General features: G+C 38.6%; 1 protein-coding gene across 2 annotated transcripts in view; it reads left to right on the top strand.

Moving 5' to 3' along the window:
• The window catches only part of CERS6 (ceramide synthase 6), a 123,076-nt gene that overhangs the window by 56,204 nt on the left and 41,330 nt on the right, over positions 1-25,542 (top strand). For both annotated transcript variants that reach the window (XM_065670475.1, XM_065670474.1), the window contains exon 4: positions 6,306-6,363. In XM_065670475.1, coding sequence (XP_065526547.1) covers positions 6,306-6,363 — 58 coding nt within the window. The remainder of the gene's footprint in view (positions 1-6,305; positions 6,364-25,542) is intronic.

Raw genomic sequence — 25,542 nt, 5'->3', positions numbered from 1 at the left:
AGTTTCTTTCACTGCAGGCAATGTGGTGAGACCATAGCCAGTTGCTAAATGAGGGGCTTTTTAAGATTAGCAGTTTTGAAGTGCATCTTGCATCATTGTTTATGGCCCTGACTGTAGCAAATCAGTGGCAAAAGCATTTCTGTAAATAACAGCTGCAGTTCTGAAAGCAAAATGGCTGTTAAGTTTTTAACGTTGTGCATTTATTATGTTTCCTATTTGCTTGGCAAAAGTCAGTTGAATAACTTTGGATCTTTGCACACCATTGCTGCGCAGCAGGCACTGGTTTGGCATCTGAGCTCTAAGAGGTGTGCACTGCCAGGGTACGCTGTAAAGCTGCAGGCTCTGCAAGAGTGCTTTTGTTTGCAGCCCAACCAGCCAGTCTTCCTGCAAAAGAAATAGAAAAAAGGGAAAACTGCCTCTTCAGCCTTTCTCTTGAGAGAAGCAGCCCCTTTCCTTGGAGAGAAGAAAATTTTAAGGACAGAATTTGTCAGTGTGATGAAGGGAACCTGGTTAGACATACGCATTAAATCAGTGAAGGGCTTGCTCAAGTGTGCACTTAAATAGATTTGCGGAATTGAGCATGATAGGATATACCAGATTAGTTGGCAAAGGCTCTTCAACTTTTCCATCATTTTAGTGCTCTGTATCATGCTGAAGCATCTTTAAAATTTCATTAGCAGCTTGAAGTTAAAAGGGTTGGGAGATTAAGATACTGCTCTGCATCAGGAATGCACTCATCACATGTTGAACAAGAGAAGTCAGATCTGTTGCTGCAATCCTGAGGGGCTCTAGAGCATTTGTTTTAAGACTATGTTAGAAAAGGATTTCTGTTTTTTACTGGAGAGTCAATTTTTAGCTTGACTCTTCAGTGCATTGTGTTGTGCCCATTTTTGAAACACTGGCTGTGTGAGGACCAGCACAACCTGAAGGATTTGCCAGAACGGCCTTATGTGAACAGGTCTGATTTCCCTTATTCTGAGCTTGAGCAGACCAGATGCAAGCCTGTTTCAATCTTTACGTCTTATAGGCATGCTAGTGCAGGACTAAAGCAAACCTCATAAACCCTATTGTGAGCAGACACATCAAGTCTTCCAAAACATTTGTTCCTTGAGTGCTTTCATGTGGGTTTGCTGGATTTAAATTAACCTAAAAAGTCTTTCAAGCAGCATGCATTGTGTGTATGTGGGTCATTCCAATTTTCTCTTTATACAACTGACTGGAGGAGTGTTTCAAGTATGAGGGCCAGGGCAAATTCTCACAAAACAGAGCAGCTTCAGCTGTCGTCATCTTTCAGACAAATGTGAATTGATGTAGCAGTTGCCCACAGTGGGGTGCTTCACCTAGTGGCCCCTATTGTATTGCTGTAATAGGGCAGCGAGTATTGCTGGGAGGAACAGATCTTAGTATAGATCTTGCCTTGCTTTTCCTCATCTGTTGGGCTCTGCTACTGATATTTAAGAGGAATTTGTTACTCTCCCTGTTGGAGACATCCAGCTGTGACCCAAACCTAGTGACCTGGGGATGTTCAGCATGAGCTGATTATGCTTAAGGACCTTGAAACCAGGACACCAGGATACTAGAAAGGGTACTAGAGAGGGTTTATGCTACTGGACACATTTGCCCTTCCCTGGGGTCTGTGGCTATTCAGGCTGTGCTCAGGCTAAGTGCTTTTTCAAACTGTGAGAGCTGGAACTAGGACAAATTAAACACCCATCTTAATCAACTACCACTCTGTGAATTCAGTTGGGAATGAGACTTGATAATCTCACACTTAAAATATAGACTTCACTCCTATGATGTCCTGTGCAGAGAGAAAGAACATTTTGCCTAAGTTCCCAGAATACTATGGTGGTTTGGACACTGGGATATACTGTAAGTGGACTTGAGTCCTACTCATAGCTGTTTGCCTCCGCTTGCATCGCTTCATCAGTGGGCTGCAGTGAGACCCAAATAGAGAGACAAAGAATTATATGCTGTAGATTGTGAATGATGGATTTCTTTAGAGTACTTGTTGTAAGAGAATTGAATTGAGAATTCATCTCAGACTAATCTTGTTGGATGGCTCTGCACTGCATGAAACATTTGTCTCATACCTTCTGGCCTTGTCTTTATGATTTTGAGTGACTAATGTAGCTTCATAACCTAGTTCCGGTCCCTTTCCTCCATATCCTTCATCTCAGGTCTTGGAGTATTTTCTGCTACACAAAACAGTTTCTCAAGACAAGATGGTCCTACACAGGACAACGTTGTGGCTAAAAAACCTTTCAGGAGTGTGTGAGAGAGATGCGGCAGAGAACAAAATTGAAACTATGTTTTCCAAAGCCTGACAGATGTTCTTACTGCTTGGCTACCAAGTAAAAGGGTCAGCTGAGGAGTGAGAACTGCTCATATGCCCGTAAACCATCAACAGAGTTTTAGGTTACTGGCTTCCTGCAGCAAAGTAGGAAACTGAGCAGAGAATTGAGTGCTAATTCAATTTCCACTATGTTCAGAGGCATAGTGATCTGTATGTGACCTTGTGCAAAGGATTATTGGTGTATCTGCCACTGAATTTCTGACAGCATGTAGCTGACAACTGCAGATAGACTCCTTGCCTTTTTTTTTAATTCTGTAGCTGAAGCTGATGGCAGCAACATCCCTTAATTCTGACCATTTGTTGTAGGCGTATTTCTTCTGGTTGTAATGCCTCATTGTCCTGGGTTTAGCAGTAGCCGTAATTTTTCTCCTTCTTAGTAGCTGGTGCAGCACTGTGTTTTGACTTTTGGCCTGAGAACATTGCTGATAACACAAATGTTTTAGTCTGACCAAGGACTTTCTGAGCCTCATGCTCTGCCAGGCAGGAGGGGAAGCCGGGAGGAAGCAGAGACAGGACACCTGACCCAAACTAGCCAAAGAGGTATTCCATACCACAGCACGTCATGCCCAGGAAGTAACGGAGAGTTACCCGGAAGGGCTAGTAGACTGCAGGGTTGGACTAGGTATCGATCAGTGCTTGGTCAGGTGGGGTTGGGCGAGTTATCGATCGGCTGGTGTTGAGGTGTTGTATTCTTTCCTCTTGTTATTTCCTTTATTATTATTATTATTGGTGGTAGCAGCAGTGATTTGTGTTATACTTTAGTTACTAAACTGTTCTTATCTCAACCCGTGGGAGTTGCATTCTTTTCGATTCTCCTCTCTGTCCCTCCAGGAGTAGGGGGAGGGCAAGAAGGGGGCAGGGGGGAGTGAGAGAGCGATTGTGTGATTTGTGGCTGACTTTGGTTAAACCACGACACTCATAAATGCCACTCATTCTGTACATGGTCTTTACTTGATTAAATGTGGATTTTGTAGATCACAATGTATGTTAATCTGTTGGTAATAAGCATCTAGTTACATCTTTGTCTTTTTTATTTATTTTATTTTAAAAGAGAGAGTTACAGGTGAAGTATATCCAGTTGTTAAGGTCATTGGTGTTAACAGCTAATGTGCAACATTCACTAAAATGTTGAATGTAGTAATTTAGCTACTTAGACCAGATATATTCACTTACTGTATAATAATAAATAATAACTTAAAATTAATTTTCTTTCAAACCTTCTTGTGATAATCTATTTGACCTTGGCCAGTGGACGTTTTGCTCTTAATTGCAGCAGTAAACTACCTACAATTAGTGGTAAAACAATGTGGGAAACTCCTTGGACTTCTTCGCGTGGGATTGAGATTCCAGTTGGGGTATTCAGCCGGCAGAATTTCCCTTTGAAGCCCACAGGAAGGCAGCTAGCAGCCTGGTACAGAGCCGTGGAAAGTCCTTTGTAGCTCAGCTGCCACCGGAGTTAGCTGATTAAAGATGACAAACAGGCTGGGGGCCAATTCTGACTTTGCTTTGTTTTGAATTTTTCCTTATTGCAGTTTGACCAAGTGAGAAGTTTGTTGAATAGGTTTTGTGGCTGTTGTTTAGCGGGAATGAAGAGTTTTTTTACCTACCAATATTACTTATTTTTTTAAGATGTTAGCACTTTGAGCAGCTTTGTCTATTACCCGGTTCTGAGCCTTTACCTTCTGGTGCTCAGTCCAAGACTTGTTTGGTAGGTAGAGAAAAAGAGGAAAGTCAACCAATAGCATATATGATCATATACTTGCATGCATGTGTCACCTTTGTAGCATTCAGACAGCTGGAGCAGGCTAACAGTCTTTGGGAGTCCCAAATAATACCTGGTGGTTCTTCGCTGTGAGTTTTTTCCAAAACTCCAGGAATTCTCCTACAGGGCAGTCCGTGGCTGTAATACACATCCGTGGCACTGGCAGCACTTTGGGAAGTGAGTGGAAAGTTAGACAGGGAAATCGGTGTTTCTGAATTTGCTTGTTTCAAGAAAAGGCCTTTTATTTCCTCTGAGGAGACAGCTGCAGCACATGCTTCAATCAGAGTCTTCCAGATGTCCATATAGACTGGAAAATCCCTGAAACCCAATATCTAAAACTTAACGTATTTTAAATACTTTAGAGTGCCTTTGAACTCCTCTACAGAGTATTTCATCTCCCAACAGCAAGCCACAAATGTCCTCAAATATGGTATGCATTTTGCTTGGAGAAATGTGAAATAAAGGTGATAGTGTAAGGATTTTTAAAACAAAAAGCTCTTTGTGAGGAATCATAACTGCTCACACTTAAGAGTGACAGAAGGGCACTGGGAGTGAGCAGCAGTGAGATTAGGTTCACTAGATTAGGTATGTAACCCTGAAGTTAAATGACAGGTTTCCTAGCAGTAGGACTGACCTAATGAGAAAACTTGCCTAAATAAAACCTTCCTTCATATTGTTATCCTTGCTGTTTCTTCCATGTGCACAATCTGAAGATTTCTACCAACAAAATTAACATTTTTGCCTCCAAAATGTTTTCAGCAAGAAAGCTGAAAGCCATGTGAATGAATTGTTGAAGGAATTGGTATTTGTATAGTATCTATTGAATAAATTAATCTCTGCAGTGTTGTGGAGGTTACAGGGTAAGAGAGTTTCTGTTCAGTTGAAGTATCACACTTTAAATCTCAGCGATGTTCTTATACTCTCCTGTACTCAACTTGTCAGAGGGCTATTTATGTATGACACAACTTTCTTTCTAAATACTTGCAAAGGCAGCTTTGAAGAGGAAGGTTTGGATTAACTTTCTTACACATAGGAGCATTTTCAGTTTTGAAGCCATTCTGTTGATGTCTGAACACGCTTCAGTGCCTGTTAACCGTAAGCTAATAGTTTTGCCAGTGGAGAGAGAGTCATAAGTGTTGTAAAATACGTAATTGAAGTTGATTCATGCTGTAGTATTGCCTCACACTAAGAAAGCTAAATCTTATCCTGCTATAAGCTTTATGAATAGCGCTTCACTGGTGTTTCTCAAGCATGTTTGTGTATTCTCTCCAACCCTTGGAGGGAAAAAAAAAAGAAAAGAAACAGGAATTCCTCTAAGAATTTACACTGCATGAGGTTTTGATTTTATTTCCTCATACTTCCATTGATTCTTCTTTCCTAAGCCAGTAATGGGTCCAAAAGATAGGAAGATGCCCTGTATGTCTTTTTTTACTGTGGAAGGGAGAAGGACATAGAGGAAGAGGAGAGGATGATTGTGTATTAAATCTCCTGCTGGTTTCTCTCTTATTTCCCATGGCATCTTGATCCTAGCTTCTAATTTGCCTCTATCTGAAAAGAAAAGCTAGAAGCCTAACAATTGTTTAATGTGTACTTGGGGAAATGTGGAATCATCTTTATTAAGGAAATTCTTTGGAAGTGGATGTAAATTGTGGCTATATCCCTGTATCCATCCTATCTGTCTGACAGAAATGCTCTCCCTAAAACCATGTGCTGGAATCTGCTAAGTGAGTTTCCAGGTCATTGTGGATGATGCTTTTTGTCAAGTCTGTATTTGGTGTGCAGCATGCTAAAGTCACCTGTTCAAGGCTTAATAAAATTTCTTATTATCATTGTCCTGGTGCCTAGTAACAAGTGAACTTCCCTGCAGTAGGCATGAGAATTGTCCTCTTTCCTCCACTGCCCTGCTAGTTTTCATGAAACTTAAAAAATGAATTATCCTTGAAATTTTGTTTTTTCCCTGTCACATTTAGGTGAAATTAGACACTATTTTCAGAGGGCTGGTGGGAAAAGCAGGCAGATGAGCACAGTGGTTGATAACAAGTTGTAGAAGACCAGACCAAAATTTTGCTTCAGCTTCTGTTGATGTGTACAGGGTGTAGTGGTTTGGCAGTGCTATAAGAAATCATATGTTGAACTGTAAAATATGTAAACTTGTATCTTACAGTTAATCTCTTGTACCTTTTGCAGGTGGAGATTTACATTTTACCTCTATATATTTACCTATGGGGTACGGTTCCTGAAAAAGGTAGGCATTTATATTACTATGCTTTCATAACACATCATAAATTTGTTTCAAGACTTGTATATAAGTATAATGTAAAGCACAAGCATAAAACTCATGTTCACAAAGAATAAAAAATAAAACTTAATTTGCATTTGTAAAATGAATTGCTACTGGCATTGGTAAAGAATATAAGTTCTTATCAATACTTAATGGGGTGGAAACTCCTACAACTGGTGTAGCAACATGCCTATGTTACTCCATTACTTTTAATTATGAGCATTAAGCTGGCAGTAAGGTTTACCACAATATTAATTTCTGTATCATCCTTTTTTAAATGCCTGTGGCAGAGGTTCCTCTTTATTAAAAAACAAAATCCATTAATGTTTTAGAAAATGCTTTTTATTTGCCTGTTCTTTATCTGACATACTGTGGAAAGAAGTTTCCATGGAGTTTCCCATCAATGCTGTGTTTCTGGTGATATAAGCAGAGAAGGGTGTTGATAGCTTCTAAACACCCTGGCGTAGGTCTGTTAACCCAGCCGCAGGTGGTAATATGTATTTATGGTGGAAATTATTTTTTACAGTGTGACTAGTTCTCAGAGCTTTTGTGCAAGTGAGGCCCTATTTGTGTAATTCTGAGAGGTGAAATTAGGAGGAATGTGTGGTCTCAGTGTGTTCATGTAATCTTACAATCTTTGTTTTGGACATGAAATGGACGCAGAAAATGGATCCTGAATGTTCCTGGTACTTTGTAAGTAAAAATAATATTAAAAAAATCCTTGTCATTTTAATGATTGTAATTAATGAGGCTGTCCCAAGTGCCGGGCAAGTTGGTGCCAGTAGGAATGATGATATGCCAGTCTAGAAAGGGCACATCAGAGCCTTCTCAGCTATTTAGCAGCAGTAAGACCCATAAGAAGTGTGTGCACCAGTCCTCCAAATAGGCCAGGCAATATGTAATGTGTAACCTCTCACTGCCTTTTTGAACATTTACAATTTGTGTGTGCTTCATCCCTTAATGTGCCATACGGTCATGATACTCTGTTTTCTGCCTTTCTTTCCATCCATGTCTGTGGTAGGGAAATATGGGAATAAATTTTCATAAGTAATTGTAACAACCTAAATTGTCGGCTTCTGAGTGTGTAGAGAGCACGACTGTAGATTCATAGGGTTCTGTAATACACAAGGACACTGAGGCTTTGTCTTCTGAGTTTCTTTACTTTATTACAGATTACCATAAATAATCACCATTGATACATTAGCAAGTATCACAAAATCACTACTACAAAGCATACTTATGGTTAAAAAAGCAAATCTCTCTCAACACAAAAGAAAATGTCTGTTCTAGGAAAAACTCTGAATACCAGCATTTCTAAAGACTAAGAAGAATACAGTAAATGCATGCTTCATTACAAACCATTGTGAGCTGTTTCTAAAGGCTGAGCTGACATGCAAAGTGCAGGGTGTCTTCCTCTCAGTTCAGCTGAAGTTTGAGGAGGGCTGGCTGATATAGCATGGTTGCTTGAACAAGATATACCTATAATGTTACTGGCTTAACAAGGATCAGCTGTGTAATTTTGATGTAGTTTTAACTTTCAGTATGTTTAATTTTTATGGAAAGAACTTATTATGTAATTGTGTATGCATTGTTAATTGCTCATTTTTACACGGTGTTGCAAATGAGTCTGGCAGCATTTTATGCTATTGTCATTATTCCAGTGTTCTGCTTTGTATACTCAGGTCATTCACATGGAATGTATGCAAATCAACAAAATGATGATTGTGTTTGTATTTGTATTTACACCATCTCCCTAGCAACATTGTGTAACTAAGAGAAAGTGTAGGCTTTTTGCTGTTTATCAAAAACCAAATATTTTGCTGCATCCCCTTGCAGGGGGAAATCTTGGTTTGCAGGGAATAAAATCTAGACCCCAGAATCCGGAGGACTCACTTCATTCAGAACTTCACTACAGTACCAAAGTGGATAATGCTTTTTAGTTTGTCTTGGTCTTCTTAATGGAATAATTTCAAAGAAACACTTAATTGCTTCCTTAGGAAGCTCATGGGGAAAAAAAGTTGAACATAATAAATTTTCTTACAAATCTGATAGAAAGATCTTTCCTTCAAAAAGCTGTTTTGGCTGGAGAGAATGTCAGTGGTGTCGTTCTGTGCTAATGCTGCAGTAGAAATTTGCACCCTTTCAAATAAAAGTTCTGCTTAAGACCATCCCTAATATACCTGCCCAGAAGACTGATAAGCATGGTGAGTAAGCCCAGGTGCAGTGGCTGCCCCAGCACTATCACAGCAACATAATGCTGCCTCACTGGGAGAGGGTGAGAAAGCATAAATACTACAGATGTTCCCGTTTTGAAGAATGGAATATGCCACCAACATAGCACCACATTGGAAACATTCACATTGGCTTTTAAAACCTAAACTAATGCTTAGTTGATAACACAACTTTGGATTGTTGGATAAGATATTTTGATGCAGTATGTCTTTCAAACATCCATAAAGGTATATTTTTTCGAGAGAAACTGCATTTTGGTGCTATTCAAACGGACAGAATCATTGGATGTTGGTTGGTTTGTCCATTTCTGGATAGTTAAGATGCCTGATTTAAGAAATCTGGTTTTGCCATCTTGAGTGGGAAGTGCTCCTTATTATTTGATCTCGTGACTTCTACTCTTATGAGGTACTGCTTCTAGAAAAGTGAACCAACTCGATAGTACAAAAGGCTCTTCCGAAAACACTATGCTGAATGCATTGCCTCTTTTATAGTTTCTTTGTTGGCTCTTGAATTGGCAAGCAACAAAATACTCCGACTTCTATATTGTTGTCCTTCCCCCCAACTTGACCTAGTCTCCTTGCAACCTGCCGTTCCTTTGCTTTGCTGCATATATTCCTAACCTGATGGGTACTTTGTTTATATTTGGCTCTCTTAAATGTTCCTTCCTTAATTTAAGGACGAAATTTAGCTTTACCTACAAGACTGTCATGGGGCCCATAAAAATTACTTAATCATCACTTTGAGTTAGTTTTGAGGTCCTTTGCTTTGTGCTGGCCCTTTGCCTAGAGATGAATTTCACCTTTTGGATTCTTTCTCAAAACACTTTTCTTATAATGCCCACAACACATAAGCAATTGCTCCTATATCTTCTACTGTCACCTTCCCTATTTGCTGCATAAAGCAATATTACTGCATCAGTGTAGTATCAGAAGTGTGGGTGTCTGTGTTTCCTTGTTCACATCTAAATGCCCAAGGAAGATCTAGTCAGGATACTCCGGCAAACCAGCATTCTTGCAAAGAATATCATTAGGTCTTTATGGCTTTGTAGATCTTGACAAGCTTATCTAGCTTTTTGGGAAGATGTGCCCAAGCTTAATAAGCAGTAATTAGTTAGCAGATTTATCAGCTCTCTTTTAGTTCTTGAATTGTGATACTATCAGCATGGCATACATACCAGTGTTAATTTATTTTTAGAATGATAGTAACTAACTGCAGTAAAGTTTTACATTTGCCTGGGTAGAACATCTTGCAAGATGTTTCAGCTTTGATTTTCACTTTCCTATAGAAGCATATGAAAGCTAATAAGGCTGTGATTCAGAGCAATCATAGCTCTCTCTAAAATGCCGTGGCAAACTTGTCTTTGTTAACATCCATGGCAGCAGTTAATGGCTGATCTAGATAAAGAAATTTCTGCACTCACTAAAGCAACCTGTAAATCTTTGCAGTAACACTGCACGTGATGTGATCTATCAATTCTTTTGCCATGTTATAGTTGCTGAGTACATTGCTGGAGATTTAAAAACTTTCTTCTCACTGAAAGCTGTATCTCTTTATCAAACTGTTCTCTTGGGTTTTGTGTTTTTTCCCAGTGACAGATATATGCTGTTGACTCATCAATAAAGTAACAAAAAAAAATCTTACTTTTGTTGAACTGTATTTCCAAAAAAAATCTCAGTTCACAGGGAGAAGTGCCTGACATAAAGCTTTGTCTTCAAAGTTTGCTCTGTTGCAACAGAACCTGTCAATCTGTATGTTTTAAATACATTTTTATCTTAATGGTGTCTTGCCAGACACTTAGATTTGGCCATTTGCTCACTAAAGTTCACCATGAACTCCTGAAAACCCTTTATGTTGGGAAAGCAGAAGATTGGCAATAGGGTGTCCTTCATGTGGCTGTAGTTGTAGGCCATGGAATCGTGATCCCTGACATTGCATATGATGTTTTTTATCAATGTAAAATGCTCAAAAAATTGTGCTTCCACCCTCTCTCCCTTCCTCTATCCATATGGACATCTGCTTCCCACAGCCTCTGGATCGTAACAGCTGCTTCACACACTCTCACCTGCATCCTGCCAACTCCACCACTGAACTCTCGAGGCAGCAGACCTTTATGGAGTTTGCACTGGTCTTGTCCTCGGTGCCCCCCTAACTCAAATGGGTGTATGTTGTCGACTTGGTCTTTGTTGTGACATCATGTCACTCATGAAGTGATATTGTAAGAATTAATGTCTTTCTTATAAAATGTACTGTTGATGGCATACACCATATCCAGCTGCTTTGATTGTTTCTTGGGCCTAAAGAAACAGTAAAAGTGAAACTTTAACCATTAGTGTCCACCACCTTTAGTCAAGAGGTGATTTTTAACTGCAGGGTGCAGCTGTGTCATTGGTATGTTTTACAAACGTTTGTAGTATCAAGGAAAATACATGTTTCTTTCAAGAATTACTTTCTTCCAAGAGAGAACTAAGTCTGGTAAGAGAATAGGGAAGGCAAAGACAGTTGCTCTCTTACTCAGAAATGGAGTACACATAGAGAAATAGCTCACAGCCTTCCAGATACTCATCCAAACCATTGCATCACTTACAAATTGTATCTTAATATGTATGTATAAGAAACTGACAGATTTCAGTAATTTTTTTTCCATAGTTATTAGTATTTAATTATTGTATTAGACATTTCTCCCTTACCCAGCTGTCAGCCTTTTTTTTTCTCCTTTGCATCAAAGTAAGTAAATGAATATTACATAGCTGGTTTAATTTTATAGGGGGGTTGCTGTCATTGTCTCTAACTAGTGAAGTAATTAATGACATGTCAATGTTAAAGATTAAATTGTTTCCTTGGTCTTGGTTTCTTTTTAAATGTTCCGTATAAATTCTTAATTCTTTTTCAAATCCTCTCTAATGTAACGATCTCAACTGTAGCTATCTCAGCCATATTACCACGTGGTATAAAAGTGGATGAGTTCTGATCATCTTTGATTCTGCTTTGCAAGGATCTCTCATTTTTGAAGTGAAATGTATGTCTCTCTCTTTTTCCAAACCAGAACTTTTAATTAGATGAAAATGAACTGTTAACTTTCTTAGGTAATGAAAACAGAAGCTGGGAGATTGATGGGTTTGTCAGTCCACCCCAGTGCCCCATATAAATGTGTGTTTCAGGACATGCCTTGCAGTATGGAGGCTAATTAGGATTTGAAATCACCTCTGTTGTTTCTGATACCTTGTGAGAAGAGGCAATTGATGTAAATGTAGGTTAGAGTTCAAACCGGTTCATTTTTCACCTCAAATATTACCGTTTTCGAGGGCAGATTTGATCATGAATATTCTTCTATGTGAAGAAACAGACTGAAACACAACTTTCAAAGAGAAGATGACGCTTTCTTTTATTACTCACTGCCAACTCCATTACTCACTGCTTTCCACAGCAGATTTAAATGATTTTTAAATTAATTTGGGCTAAAGAGTAAGTGGCCCACAAAATTCTTTAATACAAAGCATTCACTTTCCCATCTGCTCCTATTGTCCCCATTCTTGGCAAAATAGCAAATATGACCATCCTGTCTTGATTTTTCAAGCTTCTAAAAGAGATGTTGGGTCAAGCCTCACAACTTTTTTGGTAACATGGAACAAAGCAAGTCCTTTCACCTAAGTGCTTCAATGCTTCATCTGAAATGAAGCCCAAACAGAAATAGGTTTGTATTTCTTTTAGAATACCCAGAGACTCTCTCCAGAGTAAATTTTTACTTTGATTTATTTTCTTCTTTTTATTTCTTTGTTTCTCACTTTACTTGTCATTTATAGGTATAAAAACAGAGTGTGGGGTTTGCTTTTAGTTTTACTTATTTCCATGGTTCTTATTGTTACATTAAGTGGTAAAAAATTGAACTTAATTTATTCCGTGAGATTTATAGATATATATTCCTACAAGATAAAAACTGTAAAAGCCTAGAGTTAGGGGATCTTAAATGTAGAACTTACAAGTTCTATATTTACTCTTTTGTTAGCCTAATAGTAAAGACAGTGATAAGAAATCATTGTCTATCAAACTAGAATTTGTGGGGGCAGAAGGTGTTGTGTACCAGAGCCCTAGTAATGTTGGGAAAATTTTCATCTTCGTAGGTAATGCGTGACAAGATAACGCTAGTTAGTGGCTTAGAAGACCTGTGTCCAAATCAGTCTGGGGTGTAATAACATGGACTCTTACGCAGAGGTCTTTGGCCTCAAGTGCCATTATCACTGTGAAATATGATTATGAAAATATGATATGGCCCTAAGTCTTTATCATGATAAGAAATATACTACAGCATTCTTTGTACCTGTGTAAATATCTAATATTTGAAGTGTAAAAGATAACTGACCCATTATATTTCCACTCTGATCATGTATATGCAAATTCATCCCCTTTCTGACTGCAGTTGAGATTTTTCAGCACTTCCATTTATTTAATTTGCATATCTACAAAACATTTCCTTGCAGAGCACCACACCGGTATTGATGCCAATGAAACATTAAGTCCAGTGACATTAAACTTACTGTTTTGCTTATCGCTAACACAGGAACAAGATAAGGTTTTTTGTTTTCTTCAGTAATATTTGCAATTAAATCAGTAATGGCTTGGATCATTAAGAGTTAATGGTCTGATTGTGCTCTCATTAAATGGAAAAAAAACCAGCATTTGCTTCAGTGATAAAGAAACAGTAAGAATTTCAGAATTGGATTGTTGCTTGCTTGTTGATCCTTGGTGCTAAGCAGTATCTGTATAATGCTGTCGAATAAAAACACTTTACAAACATCTGGAAAAAAAAACTTCCAGGTGACATATGGTGGCTTTTCACATTCAGTTTCTTTCCTTTAATTGCCCATGAGAATTACAAATTCACAGAAGAAAGAAAGAGCATGAATTCCCTGCAGTGAGAGACTTTTGAAGACTAGATTGAGACTTAGGAACCTAAAACTGAGCGTAGGTATTCTACTGGGAAAAGGACCATCTGCCTGGATAAACAAATAATTTGTGACTTGCTCGTTTTCAAATTTAGAGTTGAAGTAAGGCTGATGATATGAGGATGCTGTGGCTATGTTTAAAAAAATGCCAGGTGCAACAACACATACTGTATGTATGTGGCTGATGGAATGTCAGTTCTGCATCTCCCTTCCTAAGGAGTCATCCCACACAACAGAACTGTCTGTCATGCAATTGCAACTGCTGGTGATGCAGATAGATTGCAAAACAATAGGAAACCATACTGAAGTGTAAATTTGACTCCAAAACCTACTCAAGTAGCATAAATGTATTGAAGGCACCTAGAAAAATAGTAGTGTAGTAAGGAAGAAAAAAAAAACTAGAGAGGTAGAGCTCTACTTATGTTGTTATGAAATTTCCTCTTTCTTGAAACTATAGAATGTTTCAGAAGAAGAAAATGGAGTGCTTATCCTTGTGTGTGCAGTAACCGCTGAGCTAGCCGATTACTGTGTGACAGCAGAAGATGTTCTGTTAGTGGCTGACAGTTTTCTATGCGCACTTGGAGAGAACCTGGTTTTGTAACACTTTTTTGTGAATGAGGGTGCTTTGTTCTGCTGCTCAGCTGAGTTGGCATGTTTTTTGCCTCTTTTTGGAATAAAATAGCAACAGTGATATATGCAAATGTTACAGCCCTGGGAGAGTAGTATAGCATTTGCAAATGCCATTTTGGATTACTTTTAGTCAAGAATTTTAGAGCCTAAAGTCAAACCACATTCATTTAAAATGCAAAGTGAGAACTTGTTACTCCATTGTGTGGTGACCGGGTTTTGACATAATTTCTGTTACACTTCATCTCTGTCTCTTGATTATTGAGATTGTTAATCTCGGAGGAATTAAATAGTTGTAGATATGCATAGCAGCTTCAAAGAATTGTTGCATTTGGGGAAACAGGCATCTCAAGATTGTGAGTTCATATCCCTTTGGGAAATAAGACTTGGACACAGGAAGAGTGGAATGTTTACCTGAAATGGAGCCTCATTTGCAGTTCTTGTTTTGGAGTTTTCCTGCTATTTCTCTTTCTGTCAATTTTGCAGCTACTTTTGTTTTCAACTGTTTAATAGCTTCACTGTATGCTGTGTCTTGCATCTCTTTCACTGATACGTCTTCAGTTTTCTTCACTGAAGGTCAGTTCTGGTTGTGATCGTATGTTCAGATGTCATCAAATACATCTCCATTTATTTTAGCTGTTAAAAAAATCAGAAACAGTAGTATACACATCATCATTAAATGAAATGTGTGTCTCAGTTTCTGGTCACTAAGCTGATAAGTTGGTGATGGTTTATATTGGTCAGGTTGAGGACCTAATTAAAACGCAACTGCTGTCATTCTGCTCTGGTTAGTCATAGTAAGATGTTCTGAAGGACCTCCAAGAGGTGGTGGGCTCTTAGTTTTGTCCAAAGTAGTGTTGCAGCTCAGATGCTCCTGGAAAGTTACTGGAAATTGAGGAATTGCTATTAGTGTAAAATTGCTACAGCACTTCTGTGTGCTGTACATGTTATTTAATCTTCTTTCCTTTAAATAGAAACTTTACTTAAAAAGACAAGTGGATGAAACCACACACTGCTGGTGTTTTTCCAAAGTTATTTACATTGTTGTAAAATTACAGTTGAATTGAGTCACTTTAACAATTTTAAAGAGCAAATATATGTTATCTCTATTGTGAAAGACATATTTCATTGTACTCTCTTCACCTGTTTCTTTCTCAGCCATATAGGGTCTCAGCGGGTTTGTGGAATGCTCAGCATATGTTAGAAATGCTTTCCTACACTGACTCAGTAAGGTAGCTTAAATCAGTCACAAATTACTTTGTCTAACAGACAAGGAAGGTTCTAGTTTCACAGCTTTATGTGAGTCTATTTTGACACTGGTGCTGTTTTTTTTCTCAATTGTTCTTCTAAGAGCTAAGTTGTATGTCCATGGAGCAGTGGGAAGATCCAGGTTTGGCTGGTTGCTTGTTTGTCTGTTTTCCTGACCTGGTTTATGTAGCCTTGCAAAGACTGATCTGACCTTGGAAAGCCCAACATGAGAGAGATCACTGATAGTTTTCTACGTGCTGTACAGCATTTATTTTCTGACCTCTCTATGCCAAGAATGCCCATGGAAACATCATGGATTATCTGACTTACTTGGGAAGCTGTGCTGTATTTGTGGTTACTGTGCACATCAAGTCATGATACTGGGAGGTCTACAGTGGAATGAAGCTGCTAATAGAGAAGATCCCTGACTGCTTTCAAACAGGCTTATGTTACTTCCTTAGTTGGCATTGGATTGAGAAATTAAAAATTTATCATTTCCTCTTGCTGCACCTGCTGCATATAACTAATGCTTCTGGATGTTTTGCGGAGCAGAATAGTGCAAGAAACACAGCATCTTGGAAATATTTATACTGCTGTTTGGAATATGTCTGACTGTCTGATTCTTGACTACTTAAACCAGGCTAAATTTTTCTGGTTTTAATGCTGAGATACCAAAGCATGAGTTTGTGAAATATCTACCACCTTGGTTTAGACGAGAAATGACTCTAGAAAACAACATGGCAAGAGCTTGAAGCAAGAGGTTTGCACCCAGAGCCTATGCTGGTGCCCTCTATCTCCTTCATTCTCGATTTACTGGAAGCAGGCATTCAGTTGGGCACTTTTTCTAGTCCAGACTGCACCTGTTGTGATGTTTCCTTCCCATATTACACCTGAAAGGTTGCTGTATTATCTATTACTGAAACCTTGTAATTACATTTGTTCAGTGAGCTTATCTGCCCAATACTGGATAAATACTCTCATTTAAATGAAGAATGTCAGAGGCCATGCTGGAGCCCTTTTAACACAATGCTGATATTTGATACCTTACTGTGCTATTAACAGAGGGATAATGTGATATGTGTGCCACTTAGGGAGGAAATGAAGCCTATCTTTAGCAGGTTGCACTTGCTTTAAAATTGATTTGGACTCTGGGTTTTTTATAACTTTTTTTTTTTTTTTTAATCAGAAAACAAGTTGCTAAGTGATGAAAATTGTCAAGCTAAAATAATTTTGGATGTTAAAATGGAGTCATACTCATTCCTTTCTGTGAAAGTTGGGCCGACCATTAGGTGCTAAATAAAACAATATCTAGTTCATTGTTGCGAGCAGGAAAGAACTCTCGTGTCAGAGTCTCCTGTTGTGGAAAAGGGGAAATGTCACATTGCATTTTTAAATAAGCATCATGGGTGGGAAAGGTTTCCAGTAAGACCACAATTAGATTTCATCTAAGGGAAAAGGAATTTCTTTCAGATATCTCTTCAAAAGGGCATAAAAATTGTTGAGGCATTTAGGAGAGATTATTAGAGTGCTTTGGATGCCTGAGATATAAATCATGAGTCATGCTGTGAGAAAGATCAAAGTCAGTGGAGAAACTTAATTTTAAATTACTCCAACCCTTCAGTGTACATCAACAAGGAAAATTAATGCATTTTGGACAATGAGGATTTGTAAGAGAAGGCCTGTCAGCATAGCAAATAATTTATTGAGTAAGCTGTTGGAACTTAAGATAATAACTGGATCAGGCAAAAGAGGACAAAGCTAAACTTGCTGGCAGAATTTATCTGTGGCTAAAAGGAAACAGAAGGTTTTTCACAGAAGCAAGCAAAAGGAGAATATTAAAATACTCTTAATTCATCTGTAGGACGCTGATGGCAGTGGGACTTTCAAATGTAGACAATAGGGACAAATTTTACGTAAGTAGGGGGAGGAAAAGCAATGCACTAATTTAAAAAATATATCTAGAGTTGAATTTCAGTTTGGAATCCAGCTGGGGGTATTTAATAATATCAGAGTAATAAAAAAAATGCTCTGTAATCAGCAATTTGGAGAGTTACACTGGTACTGAGCCATACCAGCATCTCTAACTACTTGTAGATTACACTGCTGTTCAGGACAGTAAAAGAAGGGCCTCCAGACCTTGTGTCCCACTGTGGACTTGTTGTCAATTTTGACCTAAGCCCAGTATTTGTCATCTTGGCAACCCAGCTTTCTGAAAGATAAAAATTTTTCAATGACCTATATATAAAAATGGCAAATCTAGGAGAAATACTTCCTAAAGCTTTATATTTGGGCAGTTTCATGATAAAAATCGTTCCAATTCGTCAGGAAATGAAGGTAGTTCATTCATACCTGTAGCTAAGTATTTAGCACAGCACTGCTCTATTGCCAGGAGCTTTTCATGTGTTGCTATTCAGATGAATGAAGCTGTTCTATTTTCCACAGCTAATTAAACCTGAAGCAGAATACGTGTTTGGATATAAGAGCAGGTTATTAATAACCTGACTGGTGGTTTGAGTTGCCATTATTTAGTCAAAATAACTATTGAGGCAGTGACTTGAAGCAGAGTAACTGTATTTAAGCTAGTACATAACCTATAGAGCAATATGGTTTTTTACACTGTAAGGGCTTTGAGATATAAAGCTACTTCATGTTACCCTTAAAGTAGTAAGGAAAATAAACTTGGCAGGTACATATATTACTAGTGAGATTTTTTTTTTTTTTTTCCATATTGTATTCCCTTTCAGTGTTACCTCATTACACCTCTCTGGGCTTGCTCATTTCTCCTCTTGATGGTCTCTTAAACATAGGATTTTTATTGGAGTCACCCTCCTACCAAGGTATGGTTTGCAAATGTAAACCTCAGCACTTTCTCTACAAACTAATTCCAGACCCATACTGTTGCATGTTTTCTTTTTAAATAAATTAAATTCATAAATACCTGCAATTTCTAGGCTAATTGATGTGGTCTGGCTCTACGACCAAAAAATACAAGGCAGCTGTAAAGCTAACAGGTTTGAAAACTGCTTTACTTCACCAAAGTGTTAGCAGGTTCGGCTGAATGTATCTGCTGCTTTTTATGACCTCTTCTTACACTGCAGATAGAGCAACTACACAATACACTGAGTAGTGTCACTGGGAAACAGTGAACTCTAGTCTGGCTTCTAGGATATTTATATGGACCTTCAGCTGCTATAAACCATCATAGCACCGCTGGCTGCCCAACTTGCTCATGACAAAACAGTCCTTGAAAATGTTACCATTACACATGCAGGCAGAAGTTTTAAAGTTTTGCGTACTACAAAGTAACTAACAGAGGAAGTGTCAAAGGAAAAGGCTGCATCCCTGAGAGGAAATATTTTGATGGCTGGGCCTGGTGAAGGGACTGGTTGTGGGCTGGTCAGAGCAGAGGGAGGAGACATTAAAACTGCCAGCGTCTCCAGATAACTTGTTCTTCACTTCTGTTCACTGCATTTGATGCCTCAATATTGGGATCCATCCAGATTCCATCTTCATTTTCCACGTAATTTGAAAGTTGAAATGACACATTTATCAGAACAAGACATAAACATGAGATCTCTGTACATCATACATCCACTTTTCGCTTGAAATATATGTGGTGTATGGAGCTTACTCTGCCTTTCTGGAGAAGATTTTATGTAAATACATGAAACTTGAATTCACATTTTTTTCTAAGAATATTTTTGTGCTCACACATATATTTGCATTTGAAATGTCAAGTGCATCTCCCAGTGATTGTTGTTAATCTTGGCCTTTTATGCATCCTTCCGTATATTTTCTAGTTTCCGATTAGTAGAAGTATCATTTTTAATTATGTTTGGAAATCAGCAGTGCAGATTGCTGAGAGGAAGGGCTGAGCATTCTTCATTGCAAAAGCATTTTCCCCCCAACATCTCGTTTGTGCAGACAAAAAGCACTAAGCTCTAGAGAAAAAAGCAGTTCTGCAGAAACTTGCAACAGCTTGCTTAGTCACAATGTATGAGATGAGAACCTCAGGAGGTTCATCAGCAATGTGTCACATTGTCTTCGCTTCTGTTGCCAGCTTTGCCAAGAAGCAGGAATGACTGCTTGGGTTTGTGAAGAATTTATTAAAATGCTGTTCTTGGTGTGAGAAGCAACCACAAAGCAAATTACCAGTCACTGAAAGGAAGAACTAGCAGAAGTTGGTGCAAAATAGTAGCCATGGATTTTGTCATTTTGCTGAGTTCTCTTCATCAGCAAATCAACATGATGTTTTGTCAGACTTTTGTGGGTAGAGGGAAATATACTTGATTTTGATGTGTAGGTAACTGAACACTGTGTTGTTGGCATCATTCTGCTGCTAGGGTTGTGCCCAAAATGCCTGTCACACGTGGCCAGTAGAGACTGGAAACTGATGTATTTTTTACTTCAGTGAGACTTTAGTATGAGAAATACTTAAGACATAGCAAAACAAATACAACATTAGCAAGTGATGGTGTTAATAGTTCAGATCCTTTCTTATCCAGGGTGATTTTTTGGAATATAACAAGGAAAAAACCCTACATTTCTAAGTAATCAGGAAAAGTTTTCAAGACATCATAAATCTCAAGTCCTTGGAGGCCTGTCAAAGTCAGTGGAAGACGATAGAAACTTTGAAAAGCCAACTAAGAAATTTGTTGTTGTTCCTTTATAAATCTTCTTCTAAAAATCAAGGAAAATGAGGAAGAGTTTCATTTTCTTTCTGCTGGAGAGAAAAATGCTGCAAAATATTGCTACTTGTGAAAAAGGAAAGATCACTTTCTGTGACTTGTAAAACAATTAACATCAAGGAGATTTTCTGTGGTCAGGAAGAAAACCAGATTTTTTTAGGTTGTACATTATATGCAGAAACAAATGTTTTCATTGATTATATACTCACCTTAACAGAGAACGACTGCGGTAGGCTACACTTCTACTGATCCCTGCTGAGCCAAGTAAGAAGATGGGGAATGAAACTCGGGGCCACTGTGGAATTTGCGTTTAAGAGATTAATTTATTGAAAAATCTCTTGATTTTGCCATTAATGGGTGGAGTTATTTTTACACTAGAATAAAAGCTTCTGGGATGGGAAACTACTGAAGGATACTTTTTGTGGTGCCTGGTAAATGGACTCTCTCTCTAATGTCAGCAGCCATTCAGTTTACCATGCCAAGAGAGTGCAGGTGTTGAAGAAAGAAGCAAGCAAGCATTTTATGTAATTCTCCTCTAAGCGAATGCTTGTTCAACCAAGTGATGTGCAAGAGGAATGCTGATTAATATATTGTAAAAGAAAAAATTGCTATAATGCCTTGCAGTAATTGGGGGCAAAAAGTGAACATTGTGGTACTATTTAATTTAAGCATATAGAAAATAAATAAATAAAAAAAAACACAAACCAAACCAAACCAAAAGCACAACACCCCAAAACACATGTTAATTCTTGATAATTGTCCTTCTGCTGGTGTGGTTACTAAAAGCCTTTAATTTTCAGTTGAGGTGAAAAAGAGGTGGAAAGCGTTAAGTATGTCTGTATTTTGTAGTCAACAGAAAAGCTGTAGTCTCTTCCTCACCTGCTGTTACAATTGCGCTCTTAGAGAGATGATAAGCTGTAAAGCTCAGAATATGGTTAGGTGTTGGTCCGCATGAGCAGGAGGTGGTGTTCTGCCTGCAGTGGGAGAAGGCAGCTGCTATTGACGAAGACTGCATATGTCCTACATTATACTTATGTATCAGACAGTGAACATTAGGTCTAGGGATAAGATCAAACTGCACACAGCATTTGGGGGCCCAAGTAAATGCTAATCAAGAGGAAGTCTGGCCTCAGTTGTACCACTTGTTTCTGTGAAGAGCAAGGACCTGCTCTAGATTGATGAATGGAGAGATATCTTTGCCCATATCAGCCCAAAATAAATGAGGTGGGTAGAACTTTGCTAAAAGTATGTATTATCTTGACTTTAATTAATAGTGCTAATTTCAGTTCCACTTATTATTGCTTGTAGCTATGAGAGACAAATTATGTAAAGCTGTATCCAAATGTACTAACCAAGCCCGATAATATCTGCCTTTTGAGACTGCAGAATAGTGAGCACATACAGAGTGAATGCTCAGGATTTCTGTATTGTGCTGGTTTTGTTTTACAGGGTCAAAAATCTATTTTCAAAAGCAACTTAAAATTTATTTTTGGACTGATGCTGTCTCATTTTGGTTTGAAATGTGGACTTAAGCATAAATATGTTTTTGTGCGATGTGGGAGTTCTGTCGTCATGTCCCTGGATTTTTACATGCTGTATTCTGATAAAAACAGCAGGCAGATTGTATTTCTTTATCTGCTGGATAAGTCAGAAGATTTTTGTTACTTATGTGAAAATTTAGGAAGAACCCCTTTGGGAGTTATAACATGCCTGTCTGGTCAGGAGTAAATCAGATGCATAACAGCTCTCTCTAATACTCCAAACTGCTAGGGCAGAAGCTGCTCTGTGGAGACCTGGGTTTTGCTTAGTGATGTATTTCTGGAAGTGGTTCTTCAATTTGCTACTTGTTTCAAGTTTATGGACTACAGAAAGAAAAAATTAGTGCCAGCAACACTGTATTTGTTAGTTTTTTTCACACCTCTTATTTATCTGTAGGCTCACACTTCTAAGGGCAAAGCAACACCAGTGCTTGTGGTTGTAACTTGCATATTGGGATTTCTAGTTGTGCTGGACGCAAGGGAAAATGATTCAGTTGCTGATACAGCAACTTGAAGTGACGCAAACTGTGGAACTAACTCCAGCTGCCCAAAAGCAGTTACTTTGCAAATTTATGTGACCTATATGTAATATATTTATATTTACAGACAGAAGCTGATTCTGTGAAATGGGTGTGGAATTCACTTTAAATCCATAACATGCCTGATACACACATCTGATGGTTGGCTTGCTGACAGTATGGGAAAGTACTTGCTCGTGACATGTACAGCTCTTGTCCGTCTCTTTGAGAACCTAGCCTATGGCCTTTCTGTGTTTCCTGTAGTTAGTGGGTTCTGCTGGGTAGATAAGGAGGAGGAGGAGTATTTGTTGTTATTTTTATTACTGTATGATGAACCCAAATTTCTTATTTTAAAATAATACTTCATCAGGTGCATCTATTTCCTCATGGATAAAGGACACATAAAAACACCTTTCAGCCAAATGGGCTGTAAGGGAACTGATCACAAATGGGAGGTGTTTATTGTACTACTTTTTTTACACACACACACACCACACCCCCCGTCCATTTAGTATCAAAACTGACCTTTCACATGCTTGGTATTAGCAGCACTTTGAGCAAGACAGGCAGATTTTCATTGCTTTGGGGCTTCTGAAAGCCAGAGCCCAATTAGAAGCTTTCTCTAAAGATAAATGAATGGGACAGCGGATGCAAAACAACCCGAGGCTTCTGGCTAAGTGTGCAGACATCTCAGATAATTTGCTTTTTTGTTTTTCCAAATCCTCAGTCATTCCCTTGTCTCAAGAGAAGTTTTATTTCTGAAGGAGTTCTTTAAAATTACTTCCTTTAGTCACAGAGTTGGAGAGAGGTTTGATGGAACTTTTGACAGATATTCCTGTAAGGAACCAAAAATAATAGAGGTTTGTTCCTTAATAACTGTAAATGACAGCAGATTCAACAGCTGTTTGTCATCTTCCTCTGTCATTGATACTGTACTTATTAGGCACTGCACCAAAGTGCGGTAAAGCTTAAGTTTCCATCTTAACTACTTTATGTTCTGTAAGGGAGGGTGTTAGCATTGTAGGGCTGGTGCTTTGTGCCTGACATAATTGGAACTGAAGTTTTCAGTATTCTGTTTCCAGCTTAAGGGTGCCTTTCATTATCAGGACTTTTGCATTTCCTCTCTTCTCCAGTCCCCTCAGGTTCCTCCCTTCCTCAAGAGATTATGTACCAAGAAGTGGAAATTTGGGTATTCAACAGGCAGTGGAAACAGCACACTTTACGTTCATCAAAAATCTGTTTGCAAAGCCAAGTCACTGACCTTTTCTTTCTGTCCATCATGGGACTTGTCAGGAAGAGCTGGGCTCTGCTTCACAGTGAGCTTGCCTGGTGTGAGAAAGTTCGTCAGTGTGTCCTGTAAGCACATGCAGGCTCAGCTGAGCCCTGAGAACACCAGTATTATGTGCTTTCTGATTAATCCATCTTTCTTCAGTGTGTTTCAGTTTCACTCTGCAGACAGTGGGCTTTTTTAATATTCTGTCCTTCCTGCTGAAACCTGCACAGAATATCCCACAGTCGGGAGGTTCACAGAGGACTAAGCAATGCTTCTTGGTGCAACTACAGCCGTGCTCTACCTGGAGAACTTAGTTTCAGTCTAGGACTGGGTTCATTGTAGAGGTCAGAGGGGAAAGCTGTATTTAAACCAAGCTCTTTCTCTGCCTCTTTCTTAAAACCCTGCAGGGCAAGCATAACCAAAGTCCCCTTCTGTTACAGCTGTTAAGAGTCAACTCAAGAGATGCTAAGGCAAGTCAAGGAGAGGGAAACTGGGGAGAGGTGTAAGAAGGTACCACCATAGTTGTCCTGCTGTCTCAACCACTGCTGCCCACATAGGATCCATTAAATTTCCAAACAGCTACCCAGAAGCATTTTGTGTGAGAATGCAGCATGGCTTTCCAAGCCTTATGTGGCTCAGAAGAGGCAGATGTTCTCTCTGTCTTTAAGGCCTAATTGCATGTATTGTATTGTTTGTCAGTTTGTGGTATCCTTCCAGGCTTTGTGGTTATGGGTTCCTCCAGTGAGGCCTATTTTATTTAGCATTCAGCATTTTAATTACACATAAACCTCTGTATCTGCAGCTTCTGCAGCAGGCATCTCTCTGAAGAAGCCGTAAGATGTCATAATATTTGAAAGAGAAAAATATGCATTTTTTGCTAGCACCTGTAATTTAGGTAGCAAAATAATTGGGTAGGAAGCATCTCTTACATCTTTTTGAATCTGATATGAAAGACAGTTACAGCTTTTCAAACCTGGCTAAAACTATGAATTATCCTATAATATTTGGATAGATCTAATGTAGGCAGCTGTCAGACAGAAATATTTTAGCTTCTGTATATTAGTAACACTTGCAGAGGAGCTGTCGCTCTTTCCAAAGACCCTTTTTGTTGCATGGAAAAGATACTTGAAAAAGAGATATCAAGTATCAAGAGATACTTGAAAAAAATAATTGTCTGCATGAAATAATTATTCCTAATAGAGAGGAGGAGAAGTTTGGATGGACTTTAACCATTGTTACAACATCCCTGTGAGAGGCGTAGGAGGTCTGTCACTTTAATGCTGGTATGCTGCTCAGGTTGCTCTAAGAATTATTTCTCGCCATTTCAGGAGCATTGGGTGTGCAAGTTCTATTTTATATTTTCCATGTGAAGGAAAATTGAAAAAAGAAATAGGAAGAGCCTTTAGTAATCATATCACATCACTGTTAACCAACAAAGGCTATAACAAGCTTCTGTAAGACACATCACAATTAGTATTAAAGTGTCAGTTGGGAATTGGGCTATAGTTTTGAGTAGCATTTATCCTGGCTTTTGATATGGTACAAATTCTCCCTACCTAGCCTGATTCTCAGCCTGGGGCTTAACGTTCTGCGTAGTGTTTATTTTATGTGGTTTGCTCACCCATTGTATTTTGCATGAGTTTGTCATTATGTTTTGCCTGAGCTGAACTGCTCCATCTGATGGTGAAAACAAGAAAAGGCCGTATCTCATGCGATGAGGATTTATCTGAAAAAATGTAATCTAATGGAAACATATAATGCTGTAAGGGTATGTGTGCCTTTATCCAGGAGACATACTAATGATTTTCTGCCCTCTTTATACTGGATGTAGAGTAGTTAATGTTATGTAAAAGAGTTGCACAAAGATCTTGAATCCACAATTTTCTTTCATGTTTCTAACAAGATACCCTGTGGGTGGGTACCTGTACTGGAGACAGATGCTTCTCTAAGAGTACAGGTGCTGCCAGAACCCAAGATGCAGCTGTGCTTTGCTAGATGTGCATATCAGAAAGGAGTTGTTCTTGCTCATGCACAAAAAGGGAAGCGTGGCTCCTTGGTAGTTGGTGTTTTGGTCATGTT

The sequence above is a fragment of the Lathamus discolor genome, chromosome 3, assembly GCF_037157495.1.
Source record: "Lathamus discolor isolate bLatDis1 chromosome 3, bLatDis1.hap1, whole genome shotgun sequence".
Lineage (NCBI taxonomy): Eukaryota > Metazoa > Chordata > Aves > Psittaciformes > Psittacidae > Lathamus > Lathamus discolor.
The sequence above is the reverse complement of the archived record's forward strand: the minus strand, read 5'-3'. Positions and strand labels throughout refer to the sequence as shown.